At 51.9% G+C, this 26,825-nt stretch overlaps 1 protein-coding gene across 1 annotated transcript in view; it reads right to left on the reverse strand.

Annotated features, from left to right (window-relative positions):
• Nucleotides 1–26,825, reverse strand: part of PACS2 (phosphofurin acidic cluster sorting protein 2) — a 219,935-nt gene that overhangs the window by 51,242 nt on the left and 141,868 nt on the right. The window contains 3 exon segments of the mRNA XM_061585566.1: nt 1,564–1,674; nt 15,056–15,210; nt 15,402–15,527. Coding sequence (XP_061441550.1) covers nt 1,564–1,674; nt 15,056–15,210; nt 15,402–15,527 — 392 coding nt within the window.

Here is a 26,825-nt window from a genome sequence, read left to right on the forward strand (position 1 = left end):
CCCGAGCCACTCACTGTGGGCCCTTTACACCCAGGAGACACGAGAAGTAGAAATGGTCATTCTGCTTTGGGAATCCAGGTCTGCCTCCCAGTTTCTCAACTGGATATTTCTTCTGGCTAAGGTATTGGCCATCATGCTCTGAGCCTCAAACTGGAAAACATCAAATGAGGAATTTGCAAGGAATATGGCTGATAAGACTATTTTCTTTTGGTCATCCCTGATGGGCTTTGGAGCATTTTTAGCCCTGCCCAGTTGCTTTGCCCACATATAAACAGCTCTGGCAAATACATTATTCAGTTGAAGCCCAAAACAGATGCCATTGAAGCTTCAAACCCCTCCAAAGGGCTGATACAATCTGTGTGGCACAGGCATCCTTGCCCTCCTCCCCTTCTGCGGGAATGAGGGCAGAGGATAGTGAGGCCATGGTCAAATCAACCACAGGACCCTCAAAAGCTCCACAACCCTTTCATAAAGGCCATACATTTTATTGGCCCATTCTACCTTCCATTTCCCCCTAAAAAAACCTCTGGGAGGGACACTGCCAAGGCCTTGAGTGGGCCCTGCAGGAAGGCAGCCTTAGCACCCTTAAGGGAAAGGGCTGAGGTGTTCTCAGGAGGAGAATGCTGAAGGGTTGGAGGTTCATTGGTCCGTGCACTTCTTGTGCTTACTGCTCTGGGACCTATGTCTCTTCCTGGCCTGTTTCTCTTTACACTTCTTTGCCAGGGAGTGAGATGCTGACCAGCTGCAGTGTCTCCACCCTCTTTGGGTTAGGAACTCCTGCACATTTTGGAAGATAACAAGCTGTGACCAGTTAGAAAATCAAGATAAGGCCCCCTCCCCAGACAAATCAGGAAGAACACATTCACCCCCTCCCAGCATCTTGCACAACCCACTGAAGCTGCAGTCAGATTAGAAGAGCTCAGTTCAGTCCTTTTCGTATCACTGGCCAAATCCTCTGAAGGGCTGACATCCAGCTTTTTTTGTCCACTATAGCTAGTGCAGGTAAGCTGTGCTGTGGTCCCTGTGTGTTGTTTGCCTGCCCTATGGGCCAGCAGAGGCAGTGGCCCAGAGAAGAGGCACTGTGGACCTTTTTCTGCCTTTTCCTTTGTAACTTCGCTTGGCAAGACAGCCCCCTCAGCCCAGTTCCATCTATATCTCAGAAGGTGGGAGACCAGGCTGCTAGTCTGATACTGCCTCCTCCACCCCACTGGTGAGCACCTTACCTTCTTTCCTGGCTATGAAATGTTGGGAGGGAAAGGAAGGGAAGCAGGGAGAGGCAGAATAAAAGGACAGATGTTTTTCTTCATAGGAGGAACCACTAGGTTACCTTAAGTAGACAGCTAATCAATGCACAACCTATTGGCTCAAGAGGCAGAACAGGTCTGGGTAGCAAGAGAACATACTAAAAGAAGTTCAGTTCTGGCTCTGCCTGCTGGCTCCACTAGGAGGCGTCATCCCATTAGTGGCAATGCCCTCCAGCAGCCTCTGGAAAACAATGTTTCTTTTTTAAACTTAACCATTCAAGCAACCACATGCAGTCTTAAAGTATTAAGACATCCTTACCAGTATTTTGTGCTTCAAGTTTCTTAAATAAATGTTTCCACGATAAATCTTGGAAGAAGTTGTTATATTGATAATCAACTGAACCCAGATATTTTGCTACTGGGTGACAACCTACAAATAACACAAAAATAAATCTGTTCAGTATGACAAATGTACATCATTAGTCCAGAAACTATTGCTTGTATTCCCCCTTAGCGGTTAGAAGAAAGTCTTGCCTTCATGGTAAATATGTGCTCAGAATTGTGAAAAGTCACTAAAATACTTTTTGCTTCTTCTTCTTAAACTGTTCTGAAGTATGAGATAATCTAATGTTTTTAAAATGGAAGCGGCCACAAATAAGGTGATAACAAAGGCAAGATAAAAAGTAGGGATCTCCTTAATTATACAGCCATGAGAGTGGATGTATACTATAGTCAGCGGGGATTTTTCACATTCCGCAATGTTAAATGGAAAATATCCCCCATGCCATTCTGAGGCTTCCCATAAGCTCATTTCAAAACAAAACCTTACATAACTTATAGTTCTGAACCCAGAAACGCTTTCTTAACAACCCTCTCAATTTTCATGGCGATACACAAAACAGTCAGAGAGAATCGAGAGTTCAAAGTCTAAAAAGAGAGGGGGGAAAACTCAGAGCCCTTTTGGACTTTTTTCTGCTAGTTCTCATAATCTGTTGAAATTCATTAAAAATCAGCCATGTTCACAGAGTACCTGTAATCCTAATACTGACCTTGCCCCATACTCTGACCTTCATCTACTGCAGTTTAAAAGTTAAAAAAATGCCTGGCTGATTTTAAATTAATGTAAGAAATTTTGGCTGGACACCTATGATAGCGTGGGGCATGCTCAGTAAGGACCAACTGTCAGTGTTCTAAAAGCCTCACAGCTGCTGGGCTTGGCTAATCAGAGGGCCACACCCACACCAGACTTGATTTCACGTGAGACAGTCATGGCTTCCCTCAAAGAATCCTGGGAAGTGTAGTTTGTGAAGGGTGCAGGGAGGAGACTCCTATTCCCCTGACAGAGCTCCAGTGGCCAGAATGGTTTAACAGTCAGCCACTCTGATTGAAGGTCTGTGAGGGGAACAGGGCATCTCCTAGCAACTCTCAGCGTCCTTCACTAACTACACTTCCCAGGATTCTTTGAGAGAAGCCATGATTGGCTTTGAGCCATTGTTTTGAGAGAAGCCATGATAAATTCTTTTAAATTGTTTTTAAAAGATGTGTTTTTAAATTTGTATATTTGTTTTTAATGTTTTTAGTTATTGTAAACCGCCCAGAGAGCTTCGGCTATGGGGCGGTATATAAATACATTAAATAAATAGATAAATAATGATTGTCCAAAGCGTAATAGAGGCCTGGTGTGGATGTGGCCAGGGCTAGCTTTGTTTTAAATTTGGGTGGGAGGTAGGGTTGCCAGGTTCAGGGCCTGAGACTGATCCTGTCTCTTTAGGAGAAGAGAAAGTCAGCCAAGTGCAGGTGTTCTTGCAACATTGTAATGGGAAAAACCACAAGGTAGAATTGTCCCTTCCTCCTGCCCAACTGTGAAAGATACAGAAGATGTCTTGGTTGGCAGGCCCAGTCTGGTCAGTTTTACCTATCCTAATCATGATTGCATAGGAGTATATCTGATTCAACTCAATAATCATACAAATGATCAGACCTGCCTTTTCCCTCCTTCCACTTTCCTCTCCCTTTCTCCTCCCCTCTTCCTTCTTCCGCCTTCCCTGCTCACTCCAGCCCTCCGTCCCTCCCCCCCACTCAGTTTTACCTATCCTAAGCATGATTGCACGGGAGTAAATCCCACTGAACTCAATAAATATGCAAACAACCACATCTGTCCTTCTCTCCTCCCCCTCCTGCCTGCTTGCATCCCAGTCCTCCCCTCTACCTTTCCACCCCTCCCTCCTCCCCCTCCTCCCCCATCCCCTGTGGTCAGTTTCACCTATCCTAAGCATGATTGCCTGGTGTGTGTGGGTAAATCCAACTTAACTCAATAAGCATGCAAATGATCAATCCATTCTCAGCAAACTTGCACAGGATCCCATTTCTTACCTCCCGGATTAAAAAGCAAGGAAATTCACTAATAGGCAAAAAACCTTGCGGTTTAAGAATGTACCTATAGCCCACAGATATTTCTACCAAACTTTAAAAAGCAGGGAAATTGGGCAGCTATAGTGAATGCACCAGGGGAGCAGGACAGCTGAACTCCTCTCTGAGATATTGTACTGCCCTACAAAGTTGTCAAAATGCAAACACAATTTGGGTTGGTCTTTCACAGTCCAATCCACTTGCTGTGTAGCTTGGAATTTTGAAGAATTGGGTAACATGTGCCTCTGAGCATATGGTGAGTGGTGGCTACACCTGTAATCAGCCCAAATAAAGAAAGAAGATATGTCCTGTGCTGATCTTGTTTTAGCCAGGAGGAAGCAACATTATTAAGACAGTTGATATAGTTCAGATGGTCACTCTAAATATGTCTGATTTACTTTGCAATTTTAGTGAAGTTTTCTATAGGAAATCATTTTCTTTTGCTTTTGTTTCTATGAATATGTGAAGTACAGCAACGCTTTGCAAAATTTATACTAAAAAAACTCCAAACATAATTGTGGAATAATGGCACTGACTTCTGCAAAACAGTCTCCAGTGGACCTCAGAAGCGTCTCAATTTGCACAAGATAAAACAGTGGAAGGTGAAATATATTCTAGCAAAATTCTAGGTGTGCTCTATGTTTTTAATTGACCGTGAACACCTTGCTTTAAATAAAGTGGTTTAAACATAGCAGGCTGAAAACATGCATTTTTTTCCAACAACTAGAGTCATTGCTAAAGTAGCAGCATATTGTAATCAGTCTGATTTTACATTAAACTGCAGTTTCAGGTCCAACTGTTAATGCACCCAAAATAGAAATAGACCATAACCTCCAGTTTGAAATAAAAAAGGCTATCTTCACCATCATATGACATTGACCAATAAAAAGGCTTTGAAATTAATAAAAATAATTTGACAGATTTCTAGGATGAATAATGAGGGAAATAAAATTTTCTAGTTTAGATTCTCTGTAGAAACATTAGTAACACAGGAAAGAAGCAAAGTAAGAAGAACACCAACCAACATACAAAAATATAATTCTCCATCTTTGGAGATGGCAGGTGTTGCCACCACTCACCATAGAGGCACATGTTACCCAATTCTTCCAAGCTACACAGGAAGTGGCTTGGACTGTGAAAGACCAACCCAAATTGTGTTTGCATTTTGACAAATTTGTAAGGCGGTACAATATCTCAGAAAGGTGGTCATGTCTCCTGCTCCCCTGGTGCATTCACTATAGCTGCCCAATTTCCCTGCTTTTAAAAGTTTGATAGAAATATCTGTGGGCTATAGGTACATTCTTAAAACGTAAGGTTTTCTGCCTATTAGTGAATATATATAACTTCAATACATAATAAAAATCTTCTAGGGGGTTGGGAGACATAAGATTACTACAGCAGCAGTATCAAAATGGTAGACGAACAATGGTGGCCAGATGAACCAAATAACAACAACAACGAAGCTGCTGGATGGAGGCTCCCTGCACATTGCAGGGTTCTAAAATGTGCAGGGAGAGCCCACAAGTACAGAAGGCTCCGCACTTCACTTGCAACAAGGAGGGTAACAAGGGGGTTGGAGCTAGAGTGCTCATCCCTTCTTGCATGATCACACTTTATAGCCCTGAAGAGAGCTATAAAGCTAAAGTGACAGGACCCAGGAATAGAGGTCACCAGTGATGTGGGTTTTCCAGAAAACTTTGAATTGGAAAATATTCAATTTCCATTGGAAAATGTTCTTCTACCCTTGGGTGCGATCTAATTTAGCATGTTTATTTTACTTGTATTTAGTAAACAAACCTTTGACATGGAAAACATTATGTGGAAAAACAAAACACCAAAACTTTTTCTGATAATTCTTCTGTTTAGGAAACATCATCGCCCCACATCACTGCCCCCATTGCCCTCAGAGATCTGCCTTCAGGTCCCCCAGACCAGACTGGAAGCACTGAAAGAGCTCTTCAGTCCTTGCTACAGCCAACAACTAAATTACTATGCCAACTGGCAACTGAAAATGAGAAAAACAAGAGAGACAGACATGACAGGCCAGAAGGGATATCCCTTGGGGTCCCTACCTACTAACCCACCCCACATATAAGGCAAAGGCAAACACCTTTTTTTTAATTTTGTTTTCTCCCAAGTCCAGAGGCCATTCTAAATCCTTTGGGATGTATAAGAATAGTATCCAGGGTGGGTGTTCAGGGACCACGTTCTTGTGGAGCAACTACTCTCTGTAACACTATTAACCCAAATGTCACATCTGCTGAATATGTATCGATGTTAGAGTGTTTGGAGAAAATATGGACTGATATGGACAAGGTAGCCACCTTACAAATCTTGTGCAGAGGCTGCTAACTAAAGAACACTGCTGTCCCTGAAGTGACTGGGCTGTGATGCCCCTGCAGGCTTTTGCCCAGGGACTCATAAGCCAGGACAATGCAGTCTGTTAGCCATCTTGGTATTTTGACACTTTCTTACCCTCTGATCTAGGCACAAAACAGTGACTTGGATTTATGCATGGCTACTGACCTGTCTAAGTAGAAACAGAAGGTCTTCTCTACATCTAGTTCAGAGCCAATGTGGTACCATTCAGATATTTTTGAACTACAACTTCCATCATCCCCAGTCAGCATGGCCAATGGTCAGGGATGATAAGAGTTGAAGTACCTTGTGCCATGTCTTTTCCTAACTGCACTGCCTTGGGGGAGAAGGTAGAGATTGATATTTCTTGTGGTCTGTGAAAAAGAGGTCACCTTTAATATAAATGGTCAATACGCATTACCATGCTTTTTGTGGAAACCACAGAATTTTGGGTTGGAGGACAGGGTCCCTACTCTGACACCTTCCTGGCTTTGTTGACTGCTGCTAGAAAATCAGTTTTTAGTATGAGGCTCTTAGGTTAACGCCAGAAGACTAACATGACCATTAGTTCAAAGGGAGTGACCATCAGAGCAGTGAGAACCTAGTGTCAGGTTCCAAGAAGGGAACAAGTGCATCACCAGGGGATTCAGCAGGACTACCCTTTCAGGAATCCACATAGGTAGGGATAATTAAATATGAACCCTTTCCCTGGCAAATCAAAAACATCATTTAATGCTGCTATATGCTGTTTGAACATGCTGGCCTTTCAGAACCCCAGGTTGTAAGAAATCCAAAATATTCTGAATTTTCCTGCCTCCCTTTAGTCTGCCTGCTCCCACTATTCACCTATGATAGGCCTTCCATGTATTGCCATATACCCTATGTGATGAACACAAAAAGGTTTTCATCATTTCCTTTTAACTCAATTGTTCTAACTCCTGCCTTTCAACCCCCAGCCTATCAGCTGGAATACTTCTGGACAGAGTTGTAACACTGGGCTGTTCTGGAGGAGGCCCTCACACTTTGGTAACCCCCAGCAAAGCTGTAGCGACATGTTCACTATGCCTGAGAAAAAGGGCCCTCTCAGCCAGTGAGGTACTCTTACTATAACATCAGATGCCAGCTCCTGTATCCACTTGAGGACCACTTGTATCAGTGGAATTGGTGGGAATGCATATAGGGGACCTGCTAGCTCTAAGGAACTTGTTCCCTGCACCTCAGGGCATGGATTTTTTGAGAAGCTTGGAACCTGAGTGTTTTCTATAGTGGTGAATAGATCCACTTCTGGTATACCAAATCTCTGAGCCATCCTCTGAAACATCTTGGGGTTGAAAGCCCATTACAGCTCCAGCATTGAAGCTGCCCCTGCCAAATGTTCTGCCCTAATGAACAGAACGTGTTGTTGTACCAAAGTTATTACTGCACTGTCTGCCAAGTGGATTGGTATTGAACATGTTTCTTCTTTTCTGCTTACATAAGCCTCTGTAGACAACATTACCTGTCCAGACAAGGTCATGGCAGTTTTAGATGGGATCCTGAAAGGCTAACAGGGTCAGTTTGATGACTCTGAGTTCCAACCAATCGATGCTTCTCTTGGTTTCTTCCATTGTCATTCTTCTTGTTGTAGGTAACATGTCTAGGTGAGCTCTACAGCTCAAAAAGGCTTTTGTCTGTGGTGATCAGGACTCTTGTCTGGAGCTCCTTCTCAATATCAGTGACTAAGAAGAGAGTCACAAATCCAGGGAGGTATGCAGCTGTCATTTGAGAGCTATCTGCAGTGGTGCCCATACCATATCTGATCTTGGTTAAAGCGCAATAACATTTTGAGAGATCTCAGATGAAATCTTGAGTTGGCAGGACATCTTTATGCCCAGTAGTTGTGCCAAGGTCATGGCAATGCCTCTAGTAGCTCTCCAGACAGCAGCTACCAGATCTCTGAGCTTCCACTGTCTCTCTGTTGACAGAAACACTCTGAACTGTGAAGCATCCAAAGTGATCTTTAGGTATTACATGTTCTGTGATGAGGCCAGGGAAATTTTGTCCATGCTAACTGTGAAGCCATGGCTCCTGAGACTGTCTAGAACTGGTCTGTGCACCTCTGAAAGCTCATCTTTTAGATGCAGACTGAATTAATAGGTTGTATGTATGGGTACATATACAGGTACACACTGAATGAAATGAGTCATCAAGATGACCAGAACCTTGACAAACACTCGGTGCTAAGATGAGATTGAAGGGAGTGGCTCACAATTGGAAATGCTGACTGTTTAGCAGACACAGAGGTACTTCTAGTGGCTGGGCCTGATCAGAATGTGTACATGCACTTCTGTCAGATTTCTGGAATAGTAGCCACTATTCATTCAGGAAGGTTTCTTCTGGAGGACCTTGTTCAGCCACTTCAGCTCCAGACTGAGAAGGTTCAAAGAGAATCCCAGTAGCTTGCTTGAGCGCTGCATTGTGTGGGACTCAAGGGAACCTACAAGAGGTTACATTCAGTCCTCCATCATGGTTTTTTCCCCAGTTTGTTGACAACTAAAAGGCATCTCATTGTCAAGATGACTGAAGGCATCTGACCACCCAAGAGTTCATACTTAGCCAGTCTTAAGAACCTTAATGTGCGCTTCTAACCCTAAAATCTTAAGCCACTGTGAACACCCAAGAGCCCAATCCCACCCCTCCTTTCCACTTTGGAACAGATAATTGTTATTGTTTCAACGCTTCTCTCTTTCCTCTTTTATTTCTCTAATTTTGTGATCCTTTCTAACCTCTTGTGGCCTAAACTTGTGTCATTTACATTTCAAGTTGCCCCATTGCACTTAGACCTCCCCTGCAGCCTGCTAGATCCTTATCATCCCTCTCCTCTCCTTATAAGGTAAACTTCCCCATCTCTGTCGGTACTTTCTCTCTCTATGCAATAGTCAGGTCAAGCTGTTGATCCAGGCAGGGTGATGTCTATTTAATATTTGCATGTTTGTTATGCTTATTAGCCACTTTTCTAATGAACACAACTTTTATTTTTAACCCATTCTGGGCTGACTCATGGTTATTTTCCCATGTAGCTAAAGTGAAAGTCAATGTCCTCATGGCATGACAAGATCTTGAAAATCATGGCTCCGTTAGTGACACATGTACACTTGCATGTAGTGGTACATGTCTTATCGAGAAGGTGTTTTTTTCTGTTTTGCTTTGGCAGCCAGGAACTGTTATAGTCTATCATGTGCATGGGAGAACAAATTCTAGACTGCTCCAGTGTAGCAGAGGGGAATCCAATTTCAGTGATCTCGGGTAGAAGGAGATGTGCACTGGATCAAGGGTGAGCTAGTTGAGGGGAACTCAAACCAGACGGCTGAAGTCTGGACTGTGGCGCAGACAGTTACCGCCTGTGCTATGTTCCAACCCTTTCTCAAGCCAAAGGTTTGGTGGGGGCTGTGCCAGCTTCTCCTCAGATCTCTGGGTGCTGCTTGTCAATGCCAGGTCAGTCCATAATAAAATCTCTCTCGTCCACAATTTAATCATAGAATTATAGAGTTGGAATGGGCCTATAAAGCCATCGACTCCAACCCCCTGCTCAATGGAGGAATCCAAATTCAAGCATCCCTGACAGGTGGCTGTCCAGCTGCCTCTTGAATGCCTCCAGTGTTAGAGAGCCCACCACCTCCCTAGGTCATTGGTTCCACTGGCATATCACTCTAACAGTTAGGAAGTTTTCCCCGATGGTCAGTTAAAATCTGGCCTCCTGCAACTTGAGCCCATTATTCCATGTCCTCCACTTTGGGACGATCGAGAGGAGATCCTGGTCCTCCTCTGTGTGGCAACCTTTGAAGTACTTGAACAGTGACATCATATCTCCCCTCAGTCTTCTCTTCTTCATGCCCAGTTCATTCAGGCACTCCTCATAGGGCTTTGTTTCTAGTCCCCTGATCATCCTCGCTGCCCTCCTCTGAACCTGTTCCAGTTTGTCTATGCCTTCTTAAAGTGTGGTATCCAAAACTGGATGCAGTACTCAAGATGAGGCCATATCATGGGGCACTTTATCATATCTCAACTTCTCCCTGTGTCATGGTCAGATCATCTACTGGTGAGCTTTAGACTTACAGTGGCCTTTTCCCTCTGCAGGGGTGGGGGACCTATTAAGATGGTCCACCCCTAGAGACTGATAGATCCTATCGGTTTTCAGAGGGCACTGGGGAGTTTTCCAGTTGGCATGGCCGGTGCTTCTGTCAAAGCTCTGGTTGATCTGTGGAATACAGAGATGACCCAGGCAATTGACACAATTGCACCTGAGCATCGTCTCCCAACTGGCAGAGCTCATAAAGCTCCATGGTATATCCCAGAGCTAAGAGCAATGAAGTGAGAGGTGAGACTGCTTGAGCGCTGTTAGAGAAACGCTCCGAATGAATGTAACCAAACACTGGTATGTGCTCATGTTCAAGTTTTCAATGGCAGTGAAGGCGGTGAAGAAAACTTCTCCAACTCCATTGTGTCCTCAGCTTGCTGTCCAGCTGTAGAGAGGCTAAGGGCTTATTACATACTGGCCCTGGGGACGTGGTAGAGCAATCTAAAGCCCGCTGTGATGTTTGCTAAGCATTTTGAGGATAAAATTGCTTCCAGCTGCCAGTATTTGGACTCCAGTGTTGATCCTGATGATCCAAGTGAGGTGTCTGGAGCACTTCCTTGTCTGATGTCATTGGATGAGTTTCAGTTACTGTGGCCTGAGGATGTGGACAAGGTTTTTGGTCTGGTCTGTGCAACCACCTGTGTCTTGGACCCTTGCCCTTCATGGCTGATAACATCTGCCAGGGAGGACACAGTTGGGTGGGCCAGGGAGATATGGTTCTCTCCAAGGAGGAGTGGTCCCAGGCTGCCTGACAGATATAGTGATAAGACCACTCCTGAAGAAGCCTTCCTTGGATCCCGAAAATCCTAATAATTTTAAACCATTAGCAAATGTCCCCTTTCTGGGCAAGGTTCTTGACAGGATGGTTGCAAAACAGATCCAGGTACTCTTGGAGGAGACCTACATCCATTTCAATTGGGATTCAGGCCTGGGTTTGGTACAGGAACTGCCTTGATCACCCTGTATGATGACCTGTGTCAGGAAAGAGACAGGGAGAGTGTGACTCTGTTGATTCTCCTTGATCTTTCAGTGGCTGTCAGTACCATCAATCATGGTATCCTTCTAGAAAGACTGTCTGAGTTGGGTATTGGGGGCAACGCATTGCGGTGGTTCTATTCTAACTTGGATGGCCTGCTCCAGGTGGTTCTTGGGGAGCATTACACAGCTCCATGGGCTCTCCAGTTTGGGGTCCTGCAGGGGTCAGTTCTGTTCCCCATGTTGTTTTAACATTTATGTGAAACTGCTGAATGGGGTCATATGGAGTTTTGGAGTGTGCTATCATCAGTATGCTGATGACACACAACTCTATTTCTCTGTTTCATCTTCTGCAGGTGAGGCAGTGGATGTGCTAAATCAGTGCTTGGTTGTGATAATGAACTGGATGAGGGCCAATAAACTGAAGCTTAACCTAAACAAGACTGAGATGCTGTTGGTGAATGGTTCCTCTGACCGGCTGACTGGTGTGTGGCCTGCTTTAGATGGGGTCACACTCTTTCTGAAGAAGCAGGTTCACAATTTAGGGATTCTCCTGGATCCACTGCTGTTGCTTGAGACACTGGTAGCTTCAATGGCGCAGAGTGCTTTCCATCAGCTTAGATTGGTGGCTCAACTGTGATCCTATCTGGACAGGGATAACCTGGCTACTCAGTAATCTATGCTCTGGGAACCTCAAGGTTGGATTATTGCAATGTACGTTATGTGTGTCTGCCTTTGAAAATGCTTCGGAAGCTTCAGTTAATGCAGCTGCCCAACTGTTGATGGGTTCAAGGCGAACAAAGCAAATAACATCTATCCTGTTCCAATTGCACTGGCTGCTTATCTGGTTCCGAGCCCAATTCAAAATGCTGCTTTTGACCTATAAAGCTCTTTACCGCTCAGGACCTCAGTATCTTTTGGAATGGCTCTCCTGATATCAACCTACCCAGACCCTTAGAACTTCCTCTGAGGCCCTTCTCCAGGTCCCCCCTCTGAGGGAAACTCAGAGGGTGGTGACAAGGGAGAGGGCCTTTTCAGTTGTGGCTCTCCATCTGTGGAATATGCTCCCACTGAGCCTGGCACTGTCATTGACATGTTTTCAGCACCTGTGGCTATAGTATTGTTATTGTTTTGTTGTTCTCTATTGTTATGTTGTTTATAGTGTGTTTTATCTGGGGACCTTCAAGTATCCAGCGACTAATAAATCTAATTCATTATTGCTGTTACTATTATGGTTATTATTGTTGTTACTGCTGCTGCTGCTGCTAATGTGTGCTCACATCCCTCAGAGTGGGTTGTATACTCTGCTTTCTTGCAGAATAAATCTGGGAATGACATAATCTGGCTCTTTGGGGATTCCTGAAGGAAAACCACCTTCACTCATGAGGGTATTTGAGTGGATACCCTCTCTTCCTCTTCCATGTTTTCAGATAGCTGTAAGTAAGGTGTGACAAGCTGTGGCCAACAAAACTGAAGATTCCTGTTGAAAACAGGTAGCCCTAACTGTTTTCAGTCAGATCTAGCTCCTCAAATAACTCTCTCTTCTCTCCATCACTGGATGAGAATGTTGATTCCAATCTGCTTGGAGAGAAGGATACTCACAGATGAAGGCCCTGCTTCCTTCTTAACAAGTTTGTGTTTGCCTGAATCTCCAACAACACTCTGAGAGAGAATAGCAATGCCTTTGCCTTGCCTTGTTTAATGTGCCCTTTCTTGGAGGCGCAACCTCTGAAGAGGACATGCTTCCACTAGAGTGACTAGAAGAGGAATCATTCCAGAACATGACCTCCCATGCCCACAGTCTGCACTGCTTCAGGGAATACTGCTGGAAGTAAGGATAGTCCTACTGATTGAAGGAAGGGTTCCCCATACTTTCCACCTCTTCTGATAAAGAACTAATGATGAGCAGCATTAGATTGCAATGTTGAGGGCCAGGTGTGTCTTCATCTTGTTCCAAAATGGCAACTACTGTTGCTGCTACCTGCTTGGGTGCCTGAGGCACTGCCATCTAGTACTGTATGTGCAGGATACCAGCATGAGGCAGTCCTCTGGCCCAGCTTCCTGTCTGTTCCTGTGGGAAGTGGAGGCAGTTGGGGCTATAGCTGCAGCTTTGCAGTCTACTTACCAGGAAAACTCAATGCCCTGAGTTCCTGCTGTGCACCACCCCCAAGGCCTCTCTTTTCTGATGTGAGAAGAGACTATGACTGCTGCTGCAGAAGACAGGAGAACACAAGAGGCGCTGCACTCCTTGTGCTGTTGCCTGGGTTTGCCTCCTGCTGATTCCTCTGATGGTCCCCACTCTCTAATGTGAGATGGACTGGGAAGGGATGAAGAGAAAATGTCTGAGTCTCCACTACCCTCACTTTTTTGAGCAGAGATCTCTGGTATGGCTGGCCTGGGCATGAAAGAGGCCTGTCCCTTTCTGGAGCAACTTTGATTAGTTGACTCTGTCTATGGATTGAGGTCTACTCCCGAAGGATTCAGAATGTGGAGAACTGAAATTCAAAATACTGTTCTATATAATACAAAATATAACATATTTTTTTCTAATCATCAAATTCAGTATGACTACTAGCTAGTTGAAGATCATCAGCTGTGCACTCAAATTCAGTCATACTAATAGTATATATCAGCACATCAACACTGCGAAAGTACACACAACTAAGCAGTCACTGATTTGAGTGAGTCCTCCTGTAAGATATTTCCCCCCCCTGCAACTCCAGTCACAAAGCATGTACAACATTATCCAGCTATTTTGATAAATAAGGGCAGCTCCATGTTCTTGTTCTTGATTTTTATTTAGCAGATTTTTATATGCTCTCTTTGCACTAGCCACAGGGTAGTTTACAATATGACACATTGATAAAAATACGTAAAATACATTAAAATAACAGAGTCTTTTAAAGACACATAACAATTGTGTGAATAATAATTCCTAATGGCAGTACTAATCAGGTCTCTCCTCTTCCAAAAGCCTGTCAAAAAATATGCATCTTAAAGAAGTGACTAAAACTAGAGAGATGGGGGCAGATGTACCTCAGTACAAAGGGAGTTCCAGATACAAGGAGCTGCCACTGAAAAGGCCCTTTCCCAGGCTCCCACACCAAGTAGTTCATACTGAGGAGGGAATACCAGAAGGGTCTAATCTTAGAACACAGGCAAGTCGATATGGAAGAAGGCCTTCTTACTGATATTTATATCCCAAATTGTATAGGGCTTTAAACATCAAAGTAAGCATCTTGAATTAGGCCTAGAAAACAAATGGCAACCAGTGTAGGTATTTTAAAATAGGGGTAATGTGCTCACAGTCTGCTGTCCCTACCAGGATTCTTGCTGTAGCAATTTCCGGATCATCTTCAAGTGCAGCCCTACATACAGCTCACTGCCGTAGTCCAGCTTGTAGGTTACCAAAGCATGAGTAACCATAGCAAGGCTACTCCTACTGAGAAATGGCTGGAGTTGTTGCACCAGTTGAAACCAGGCACAGACACTCCCAGGCACTGAGGCCAGTTGGGCCTCAAGTGACAAAGATAGTTCTAGGAGCACCCCAAGCTATGCACCTGCCCCCTTCAAGGGGAGTGTAACCCCATTAAGAACAGAGAATTCTGCCAGCTCCTGGATAAGGAAATCACCCACCCATATCTCTTTTGTCTTGTCTGGATTCAGCTTCAATTTGTGATGCACACAGAAAAGGATAAAGTGAGAAGCAATCTCCGGTCTAGTTGAAGCCTTGACTGCTAGCGACCCTTCTCATTCTATCACAGAGGTTGGAAGGGGAATGATAGTAAAGTGGTGATATTCTAGAGCCTGCAATCACCAAATACTGTACCCAATGAAAACATTATAACTAATGCAGGCAACACAACTTGAATGAACAGTTGCTGCATTATTATGACCTGCTGAGGAAAAGTTAATTCAAAGAACGAAAAGGAGGGGGAAAAAGCTTGTTTACCTAGTGGTATGATGAGAAATCTCATGTAGCTGAGCCAGTCTGGGGTTTTGTGGGACAGCTGTTCTACAAAGAGCCTCAACACAGCACTGAGGTAATTCTGGGCTCCAGCAATTGCAATTTTAATTGGATTGGGAGGCTGAGGATTGCAGTTACAGCTAAAGAGAGAAAATGGAACACATGCTCAGATTACTGCTTTTAAATAAAATCCAGAAATTGATAGATTGATAGTTATGGGGACAGTGAAAGGCTTTGGTGCGGGGATGAGTCTACCCGGGAGGGTAGGGAGGGTATGTATATATATATACACACACACATATATATATTAAATAAAAAATAAAAAACTTACTATCTCTGTATTCTGGAGACAATGGTGCTAAAAGCTGCCTGAATGTCAGCAGAAGAGCATGTGCAGACTATTGGAAGGGCATGCTTTTGCAAGACACCTGAAAGAAACTGAGAATAATATACAAGTCTGTAAAAAAAAGTTGATGGTTTCTTCTGGTTTTTTTTTTAATTGTTTTTTGCCTGCTCCCCATAAACTGGCAAAATGAAAGAGGTTCCTTACAGTTCAGGTGATCCTTACCGATCCATTTGTTACCAAAAAAAGTAAAAAAATTAAAAAGTGAATTCAATTTGTAGTAATTGTTTAAATAAAATATACTTTTAATATACCAAATGTGATAATTTTATGCGAAACCAACGTATATAATCACATTCTATGTTCCTGAAGTAACAAAGTGACTTTCGATCTGTAAAAAGTGCTAATATTACATTTTTTCAATTTTTCTGACTATTTCAATTTCTTTTCTGGAAAAAAAAATGGAAAAAAATGTTTTTTTCCCATGGCTTCAAAATTTCTGGAAATTTTACCTCTCTAATAGTGAAAACCAAGCAGGCTGCCAAGAGCCACAGAATGATCTGGGTGAACGGCAACATACTGGCATATTATTAGACCCAGGGCCTGCAGGAAAAGAATATCGCCGCCCAGGGAAGGAGAGGCTGCTGCTGCTGCTGCTGCTGCTGTGGGATCACCACCTCCACCACCCTTCCCTGTGGGACTTCTGCCTGGCAGACCTGCATCCTGCAGGACCAGGCCCCAGGTACCCAGCCAGCTGGGACTGATTGCTACCACCTGTCCCTCTTTGGAGGGATACATAAGCCGGCTGGCTGGGGTGGCCTGGGAGACCCAGGGCCTGCAGGAAGAGAACATCGCCGCCCAGGGAAGGAGAGGCTGCTGCTGCTGCTGCTGCTGCTGCTGCTGCTGTGGGATCACCACCTCCACCACCCTTCCCTGTGGGACTTCTGCCTGGCAGACCTGCATCCTGCAGGACCAGGCCCCAGGTACCCAGCCAGCTGGGACTGATTGCTACCACCTGTCCCTCTTTGGAGGGATACATAAGCCGGCTGGCTGGGGTGGCCTGGGAGACCCAGCGCCTGCAGGAAGAGAACATCGCCGCCCAGGGAAGGAGAGGCTGCTGCTGCTGCTGCTGCTGTGGGATCACCACCTCCACCACCCTTCCCTGTGGGACTTCTGCCTGGCAGACCTGCATCCTGCAGGACCAGGCCCCAGGTACCCAGCCAGCTGGGACTGATTGCTACCACCTGTCCCTCTTTGGAGGGATACATAAGCCGGCTGGCTGGGGTGGCCTGGGAGACCCAGGGCCTGCAGGAAGAGAACATCGCCGCCCAGGGAAGGAGAGGCTGCTGCTGCTGCTGCTGCTGTGGGATCACCACCTCCACCACCCTTCCCTGTGGGACTTCTGCCTGGCAGACCTGCATCCTGCAGGACCAGGCCCCAGGTACCCAGCCAGCTGGGACTGATTGCTACCACCTGTCCCTCTTTGGAGGGATACATAAGCCGGCTGGCTGGGGTGGCCTGGGAGACCCAGGGCCTGCAGGAAGAGAACATCGCCGCCCAGGGAAGGAGAGGCTGCTGCTGCTGCTGCTGCTGTGGGATCACCACCTCCACCACCCTTCCCTGTGGGACTTCTGCCTGGCAGACCTGCATCCTGCAGGACCAGGCCCCAGGTACCCAGCCAGCTGGGACTGATTGCTACCACCTGTCCCTCTTTGGAGGGATACATAAGCCGGCTGGCTGGGGTGGCCTGGGAGACCCAGGGCCTGCAGGAAGAGAACATCGCCGCCCAGGGAAGGAGAGGCTGCTGCTGCTGCTGCTGCTGTGGGATCACCACCTCCACCACCCTTCCCTGTGGGACTTCTGCCTGGCAGACCTGCATCCTGCAGGACCAGGCCCCAGGTACCCAGCCAGCTCGGACTGATTGCTACCACCTGTCCCTCTTTGGAGGGATACATAAGCCGGCTGGCTGGGGTGGCCTGGGAGACCCAGGGCCTGCAGGAAGAGAACATCGCTGCCCAGGGAAGGAGAGGCTGCTGCTGCTGCTGCTGCTGTGGGATCACCACCTCCACCACCCTTCCCTGTGGGACTTCTGCCTGGCAGACCTGCATCCTGCAGGACCAGGCCCCAGGTACCCAGCCAGCTGGGACTGATTGCTACCACCTGTCCCTCTTTGGAGGGATACATAAGCCGGCTGGCTGGGGTGGCCTGGGAGACCCAGGGCCTGCAGGAAGAGAACATCGCCGCCCAGGGAAGGAGAGGCTGCTGCTGCTGCTGCTGCTGTGGGATCACCACCTCCACCACCCTTCCCTGTGGGACTTCTGCCTGGCAGACCTGCATCCTGCAGGACCAGGCCCCAGGTACCCAGCCAGCTGGGACTGATTGCTACCACCTGTCCCTCTTTGGAGGGATACATAAGCCGGCTGGCTGGGGTGGCCTGGGAGACCCAGGGCCTGCAGGAAGAGAACATCGCCGCCCAGGGAAGGAGAGGCTGCTGCTGCTGCTGCTGCTGTGGGATCACCACCTCCACCACCCTTCCCTGTGGGACTTCTGCCTGGCAGACCTGCATCCTGCAGGACCAGGCCCCAGGTACCCAGCCAGCTGGGACTGATTGCTACCACCTGTCCCTCTTTGGAGGGATACATAAGCCGGCTGGCTGGGGTGGCCTGGGAGACCCAGGGCCTGCAGGAAGAGAACATCGCTGCCCAGGGAAGGAGAGGCTGCTGCTGCTGCTGCTGCTGTGGGATCACCACCTCCACCACCCTTCCCTGTGGGACTTCTGCCTGGCAGACCTGCATCCTGCAGGACCAGGCCCCAGGTACCCAGCCAGCTGGGACTGATTGCTACCACCTGTCCCTCTTTGGAGGGATACATAAGCCGGCTGGCTGGGGTGGCCTGGGAGACCCAGGGCCTGCAGGAAGAGAACATCGCCGCCCAGGGAAGGAGAGGCTGCTGCTGCTGCTGCTGCTGTGGGATCACCACCTCCACCACCCTTCCCTGTGGGACTTCTGCCTGGCAGACCTGCATCCTGCAGGACCAGGCCCCAGGTACCCAGCCAGCTGGGACTGATTGCTACCACCTGTCCCTCTTTGGAGGGATACATAAGCCGGCTGGCTGGGGTGGCCTGGGAGACCCAGGGCCTGCAGGAAGAGAACATCGCCGCCCAGGGAAGGAGAGTCTGCTGCTGCTGCTGCTGCTGTGGGATCACCACCTCCACCACCCTTCCCTGTGGGACTTCTGCCTGGCAGACCTGCATCCTGCAGGACCAGGCCCCAGGTACCCAGCCAGCTGGGACTGATTGCTACCACCTGTCCCTCTTTGGAGGGATACATAAGCCGGCTGGCTGGGGTGGCCTGGGAGACCCAGGGCCTGCAGGAAGAGAACATCGCTGCCCAGGGAATGAGAGGCTGCTGCTGCTGCTGCTGCTGTGGGATCACCACCTCCACCACCCTTCCCTGTGGGACTTCTGCCTGGCAGACCTGCATCCTGCAGGACCAGGCCCCAGGTACCCAGCCAGCTGGGACTGATTGCTACCACCTGTCCCTCTTTGGAGGGATACATAAGCCGGCTGGCTGGGGTGGCCTGGGAGACCCAGGGCCTGCAGGAAGAGAACATCGCCGCCCAGGGAAGGAGAGGCTGCTGCTGCTGCTGCTGCTGTGGGATCACCACCTCCACCACCCTTCCCTGTGGGACTTCTGCCTGGCAGACCTGCATCCTGCAGGACCAGGCCCCAGGTACCCAGCCAGCTGGGACTGATTGCTACCACCTGTCCCTCTTTGGAGGGATACATAAGCCGGCTGGCTGGGGTGGCCTGGGAGACCCAGGGCCTGCAGGAAGAGAACATCGCCGCCCAGGGAAGGAGAGGCTGCTGCTGCTGCTGCTGCTGTGGGATCACCACCTCCACCACCCTTCCCTGTGGGACTTCTGCCTGGCAGACCTGCATCCTGCAGGACCAGGCCCCAGGTACCCAGCCAGCTGGGACTGATTGCTACCACCTGTCCCTCTTTGGAGGGATACATAAGCCGGCTGGCTGGGGTGGCCTGGGAGACCCAGGGCCTGCAGGAAGAGAACATCGCCGCCCAGGGAAGGAGAGGCTGCTGCTGCTGCTGCTGCTGTGGGATCACCACCTCCACCACCCTTCCCTGTGGGACTTCTGCCTGGCAGACCTGCATCCTGCAGGACCAGGCCCCAGGTACCCAGCCAGCTGGGACTGATTGCTACCACCTGTCCCTCTTTGGAGGGATACATAAGCCGGCTGGCTGGGGTGGCCTGGGAGACCCAGGGCCTGCAGGAAGAGAACATCGCCGCCCAGGGAAGGAGAGGCTGCTGCTGCTGCTGCTGCTGTGGGATCACCACCTCCACCACCCTTCCCTGTGGGACTTCTGCCTGGCAGACCTGCATCCTGCAGGACCAGGCCCCAGGTACCCAGCCAGCTGGGACTGATTGCTACCACCTGTCCCTCTTTGGAGGGATACATAAGCCGGCTGGCTGGGGTGGCCTGGGAGACCCAGGGCCTGCAGGAAGAGAACATCGCTGCCCAGGGAAGGAGAGGCTGCTGCTGCTGCTGCTGCTGTGGGATCACCACCTCCACCACCCTTCCCTGTGGGACTTCTGCCTGGCAGACCTGCATCCTGCAGGACCAGGCCCCAGGTACCCAGCCAGCTGGGACTGATTGCTACCACCTGTCCCTCTTTGGAGGGATACATAAGCCGGCTGGCTGGGGTGGCCTGGGAGACCCAGGGCCTGCAGGAAGAGAACATCGCCGCCCAGGGAAGGAGAGGCTGCTGCTGCTGCTGCTGCTGTGGGATCACCACCTCCACCACCCTTCCCTGTGGGACTTCTGCCTGGCAGACCTGCATCCTGCAGGACCAGGCCCCAGGTACCCAGCCAGCTGGGACTGATTGCTACCACCTGTCCCTCTTTGGAGGGATACATAAGCCGGCTGGCTGGGGTGGCCTGGGAGACCCAGGGCCTGCAGGAAGAGAACATCGCCGCCCAGGGAAGGAGAGGCTGCTGCTGCTGCTGCTGCTGTGGGATCACCACCTCCACCACCCTTCCCTGTGGGACTTCTGCCTGGCAGACCTGCATCCTGCAGGACCAGGCCCCAGGTACCCAGCCAGCTGGGACTGATTGCTACCACCTGTCCCTCTTTGGAGGGATACATAAGCCGGCTGGCTGGGGTGGCCTGGGAGACCCAGGGCCTGCAGGAAGAGAACATCGCTGCCCAGGGAAGGAGAGGCTGCTGCTGCTGCTGCTGCTGTGGGATCACCACCTCCACCACCCTTCCCTGTGGGACTTCTGCCTGGCAGACCTGCATCCTGCAGGACCAGGCCCCAGGTACCCAGCCAGCTGGGACTGATTGCTACCACCTGTCCCTCTTTGGAGGGATACATAAGCCGGCTGGCTGGGGTGGCCTGGGAGACCCAGGGCCTGCAGGAAGAGAACATCGCCGCCCAGGGAAGGAGAGGCTGCTGCTGCTGCTGCTGCTGTGGGATCACCACCTCCACCACCCTTCCCTGTGGGACTTCTGCCTGGCAGACCTGCATCCTGCAGGACCAGGCCCCAGGTACCCAGCCAGCTGGGACTGATTGCTACCACCTGTCCCTCTTTGGAGGGATACATAAGCCGGCTGGCTGGGGTGGCCTGGGAGACCCAGGGCCTGCAGGAAGAGAACATCGCCGCCCAGGGAAGGAGAGGCTGCTGCTGCTGCTGCTGCTGTGGGATCACCACCTCCACCACCCTTCCCTGTGGGACTTCTGCCTGGCAGACCTGCATCCTGCAGGACCAGGCCCCAGGTACCCAGCCAGCTGGGACTGATTGCTACCACCTGTCCCTCTTTGGAGGGATACATAAGCCGGCTGGCTGGGGTGGCCTGGGAGACCCAGGGCCTGCAGGAAGAGAACATCGCTGCCCAGGGAAGGAGAGGCTGCTGCTGCTGCTGCTGCTGTGGGATCACCACCTCCACCACCCTTCCCTGTGGGACTTCTGCCTGGCAGACCTGCATCCTGCAGGACCAGGCCCCAGGTACCCAGCCAGCTGGGACTGATTGCTACCACCTGTCCCTCTTTGGAGGGATACATAAGCCGGCTGGCTGGGGTGGCCTGGGAGACCCAGGGCCTGCAGGAAGAGAACATCGCTGCCCAGGGAAGGAGAGGCTGCTGCTGCTGCTGCTGCTGTGGGATCACCACCTCCACCACCCTTCCCTGTGGGACTTCTGCCTGGCAGACCTGCATCCTGCAGGACCAGGCCCCAGGTACCCAGCCAGCTGGGACTGATTGCTACCACCTGTCCCTCTTTGGAGGGATACATAAGCCGGCTGGCTGGGGTGGCCTGGGAGACCCAGGGCCTGCAGGAAGCGAACATCGCCGCCCAGGGAAGGAGAGTCTGCTGCTGCTGCTGCTGCTGTGGGATCACCACCTCCACCACCCTTCCCTGTGGGACTTCTGCCTGGCAGACCTGCATCCTGCAGGACCAGGCCCCAGGTACCCAGCCAGCTGGGACTGATTGCTACCACCTGTCCCTCTTTGGAGGGATACATAAGCCGGCTGGCTGGGGTGGCCTGGGAGACCCAGGGCCTGCAGGAAGAGAACATCGCCGCCCAGGGAAGGAGAGTCTGCTGCTGCTGCTGCTGCTGTGGGATCACCACCTCCACCACCCTTCCCTGTGGGACTTCTGCCTGGCAGACCTGCATCCTGCAGGACCAGGCCCCAGGTACCCAGCCAGCTGGGACTGATTGCTACCACCTGTCCCTCTTTGGAGGGATACATAAGCCGGCTGGCTGGGGTGGCCTGGGAGACCCAGGGCCTGCAGGAAGAGAACATCGCCGCCCAGGGAAGGAGAGGCTGCTGCTGCTGCTGCTGCTGCTGCTGTGGGATCACCACCTCCACCACCCTTCCCTGTGGGACTTCTGCCTGGCAGACCTGCATCCTGCAGGACCAGGCCCCAGGTACCCAGCCAGCTGGGACTGATTGCTACCACCTGTCCCTCTTTGGAGGGATACATAAGCCGGCTGGCTGGGGTGGCCTGGGAGACCCAGGGCCTGCAGGAAGAGAACATCGCTGCCCAGGGAAGGAGAGGCTGCTGCTGCTGCTGCTGCTGTGGGATCACCACCTCCACCACCCTTCCCTGTGGGACTTCTGCCTGGCAGACCTGCATCCTGCAGGACCAGGCCCCAGGTACCCAGCCAGCTGGGACTGATTGCTACCACCTGTCCCTCTTTGGAGGGATACATAAGCCGGCTGGCTGGGGTGGCCTGGGAGACCCAGGGCCTGCAGGAAGAGAACATCGCTGCCCAGGGAAGGAGAGGCTGCTGCTGCTGCTGCTGCTGTGGGATCACCACCTCCACCACCCTTCCCTGTGGGACTTCTGCCTGGCAGACCTGCATCCTGCAGGACCAGGCCCCAGGTACCCAGCCAGCTGGGACTGATTGCTACCACCTGTCCCTCTTTGGAGGGATACATAAGCCGGCTGGCTGGGGTGGCCTGGGAGACCCAGGGCCTGCAGGAAGAGAACATCGCTGCCCAGGGAAGGAGAGGCTGCTGCTGCTGCTGCTGCTGTGGGATCACCACCTCCACCACCCTTCCCTGTGGGACTTCTGCCTGGCAGACCTGCATCCTGCAGGACCAGGCCCCAGGTACCCAGCCAGCTGGGACTGATTGCTACCACCTGTCCCTCTTTGGAGGGATACATAAGCCGGCTGGCTGGGGTGGCCTGGGAGACCCAGGGCCTGCAGGAAGAGAACATCGCTGCCCAGGGAAGGAGAGGCTGCTGCTGCTGCTGCTGCTGTGGGATCACCACCTCCACCACCCTTCCCTGTGGGACTTCTGCCTGGCAGACCTGCATCCTGCAGGACCAGGCCCCAGGTACCCAGCCAGCTGGGACTGATTGCTACCACCTGTCCCTCTTTGGAGGGATACATAAGCCGGCTGGCTGGGGTGGCCTGGGAGACCCAGGGCCTGCAGGAAGAGAACATCGCTGCCCAGGGAAGGAGAGGCTGCTGCTGCTGCTGCTGCTGTGGGATCACCACCTCCACCACCCTTCCCTGTGGGACTTCTGCCTGGCAGACCTGCATCCTGCAGGACCAGGCCCCAGGTACCCAGCCAGCTGGGACTGATTGCTACCACCTGTCCCTCTTTGGAGGGATACATAAGCCGGCTGGCTGGGGTGGCCTGGGAGACCCAGGGCCTGCAGGAAGAGAACATCGCCGCCCAGGGAAGGAGAGGCTGCTGCTGCTGCTGCTGCTGTGGGATCACCACCTCCACCACCCTTCCCTGTGGGACTTCTGCCTGGCAGACCTGCATCCTGCAGGACCAGGCCCCAGGTACCCAGTCAGCTGGGACTGATTGCTACCACCTGTCCCTCTTTGGAGGGATACATAAGCCGGCTGGCTGGGGTGGCCTGGGAGACCCAGGGCCTGCAGGAAGAGAACATCGCTGCCCAGGGAAGGAGAGGCTGCTGCTGCTGCTGCTGCTGTGGGATCACCACCTCCACCACCCTTCCCTGTGGGACTTCTGCCTGGCAGACCTGCATCCTGCAGGACCAGGCCCCAGGTACCCAGCCAGCTGGGACTGATTGCTACCACCTGTCCCTCTTTGGAGGGATACATAAGCCGGCTGGCTGGGGTGGCCTGGGAGACCCAGGGCCTGCAGGAAGAGAACATCGCCGCCCAGGGAAGGAGAGGCTGCTGCTGCTGCTGCTGCTGTGGGATCACCACCTCCACCACCCTTCCCTGTGGGACTTCTGCCTGGCAGACCTGCATCCTGCAGGACCAGGCCCCAGGTACCCAGCCAGCTGGGACTGATTGCTACCACCTGTCCCTCTTTGGAGGGATACATAAGCCGGCTGGCTGGGGTGGCCTGGGAGACCCAGGGCCTGCAGGAAGAGAACATCGCCGCCCAGGGAAGGAGAGGCTGCTGCTGCTGCTGCTGCTGTGGGATCACCACCTCCACCACCCTTCCCTGTGGGACTTCTGCCTGGCAGACCTGCATCCTGCAGGACCAGGCCCCAGGTACCCAGCCAGCTGGGACTGATTGCTACCACCTGTCCCTCTTTGGAGGGATACATAAGCCGGCTGGCTGGGGTGGCCTGGGAGACCCAGGGCCTGCAGGAAGAGAACATCGCCGCCCAGGGAAGGAGAGGCTGCTGCTGCTGCTGCTGCTGTGGGATCACCACCTCCACCACCCTTCCCTGTGGGACTTCTGCCTGGCAGACCTGCATCCTGCAGGACCAGGCCCCAGGTACCCAGCCAGCTGGGACTGATTGCTACCACCTGTCCCTCTTTGGAGGGATACATAAGCCGGCTGGCTGGGGTGGCCTGGGAGACCCAGGGCCTGCAGGAAGAGAACATCGCCGCCCAGGGAAGGAGAGGCTGCTGCTGCTGCTGCTGCTGTGGGATCACCACCTCCACCACCCTTCCCTGTGGGACTTCTGCCTGGCAGACCTGCATCCTGCAGGACCAGGCCCCAGGTACCCAGCCAGCTGGGACTGATTGCTACCACCTGTCCCTCTTTGGAGGGATACATAAGCCGGCTGGCTGGGGTGGCCTGGGAGACCCAGGGCCTGCAGGAAGAGAACATCGCCTGCCCAGGGAAGGAGAGGCTGCTGCTGCTGCTGCTGCTGTGGGATCACCACCTCCACCACCCTTCCCTGTGGGACTTCTGCCTGGCAGACCTGCATCCTGCAGGACCAGGCCCCAGGTACCCAGCCAGCTGGGACTGATTGCTACCACCTGTCCCTCTTTGGAGGGATACATAAGCCGGCTGGCTGGGGTGGCCTGGGAGACCCAGGGCCTGCAGGAAGAGAACATCGCCGCCCAGGGAAGGAGAGGCTGCTGCTGCTGCTGCTGCTGTGGGATCACCACCTCCACCACCCTTCCCTGTGGGACTTCTGCCTGGCAGACCTGCATCCTGCAGGACCAGGCCCCAGGTACCCAGCCAGCTGGGACTGATTGCTACCACCTGTCCCTCTTTGGAGGGATACATAAGCCGGCTGGCTGGGGTGGCCTGGGAGACCCAGGGCCTGCAGGAAGAGAACATCGCCGCCCAGGGAAGGAGAGGCTGCTGCTGCTGCTGCTGCTGTGGGATCACCACCTCCACCACCCTTCCCTGTGGGACTTCTGCCTGGCAGACCTGCATCCTGCAGGACCAGGCCCCAGGTACCCAGCCAGCTGGGACTGATTGCTACCACCTGTCCCTCTTTGGAGGGATACATAAGCCGGCTGGCTGGGGTGGCCTGGGAGACCCAGGGCCTGCAGGAAGAGAACATCGCCGCCCAGGGAAGGAGAGGCTGCTGCTGCTGCTGCTGCTGTGGGATCACCACCTCCACCACCCTTCCCTGTGGGACTTCTGCCTGGCAGACCTGCATCCTGCAGGACCAGGCCCCAGGTACCCAGCCAGCTGGGACTGATTGCTACCACCTGTCCCTCTTTGGAGGGATACATAAGCCGGCTGGCTGGGGTGGCCTGGGAGACCCAGGGCCTGCAGGAAGAGAACATCGCCGCCCAGGGAAGGAGAGGCTGCTGCTGCTGCTGCTGCTGTGGGATCACCACCTCCACCACCCTTCCCTGTGGGACTTCTGCCTGGCAGACCTGCATCCTGCAGGACCAGGCCCCAGGTACCCAGCCAGCTGGGACTGATTGCTACCACCTGTCCCTCTTTGGAGGGATACATAAGCCGGCTGGCTGGGGTGGCCTGGGAGACCCAGGGCCTGCAGGAAGAGAACATCGCCGCCCAGGGAAGGAGAGGCTGCTGCTGCTGCTGCTGTGGGATCACCACCTCCACCACCCTTCCCTGTGGGACTTCTGCCTGGCAGACCTGCATCCTGCAGGACCAGGCCCCAGGTACCCAGCCAGCTGGGACTGATTGCTACCACCTGTCCCTCTTTGGAGGGATACATAAGCCGGCTGGCTGGGGTGGCCTGGGAGACCCAGGGCCTGCAGGAAGAGAACATCGCCGCCCAGGGAAGGAGAGGCTGCTGCTGCTGCTGCTGCTGTGGGATCACCACCTCCACCACCCTTCCCTGTGGGACTTCTGCCTGGCAGACCTGCATCCTGCAGGACCAGGCCCCAGGTACCCAGCCAGCTGGGACTGATTGCTACCACCTGTCCCTCTTTGGAGGGATACATAAGCCGGCTGGCTGGGGTGGCCTGGGAGACCCAGGGCCTGCAGGAAGAGAACATCGCCGCCCAGGGAAGGAGAGGCTGCTGCTGCTGCTGCTGCTGTGGGATCACCACCTCCACCACCCTTCCCTGTGGGACTTCTGCCTGGCAGACCTGCATCCTGCAGGACCAGGCCCCAGGTACCCAGCCAGCTGGGACTGATTGCTACCACCTGTCCCTCTTTGGAGGGATACATAAGCCGGCTGGCTGGGGTGGCCTGGGAGACCCAGGGCCTGCAGGAAGAGAACATCGCCGCCCAG

Source organism: Rhineura floridana, chromosome 1 (genome assembly GCF_030035675.1).
Source record: "Rhineura floridana isolate rRhiFlo1 chromosome 1, rRhiFlo1.hap2, whole genome shotgun sequence".
NCBI classification, from domain to species: domain Eukaryota; kingdom Metazoa; phylum Chordata; class Lepidosauria; order Squamata; family Rhineuridae; genus Rhineura; species Rhineura floridana.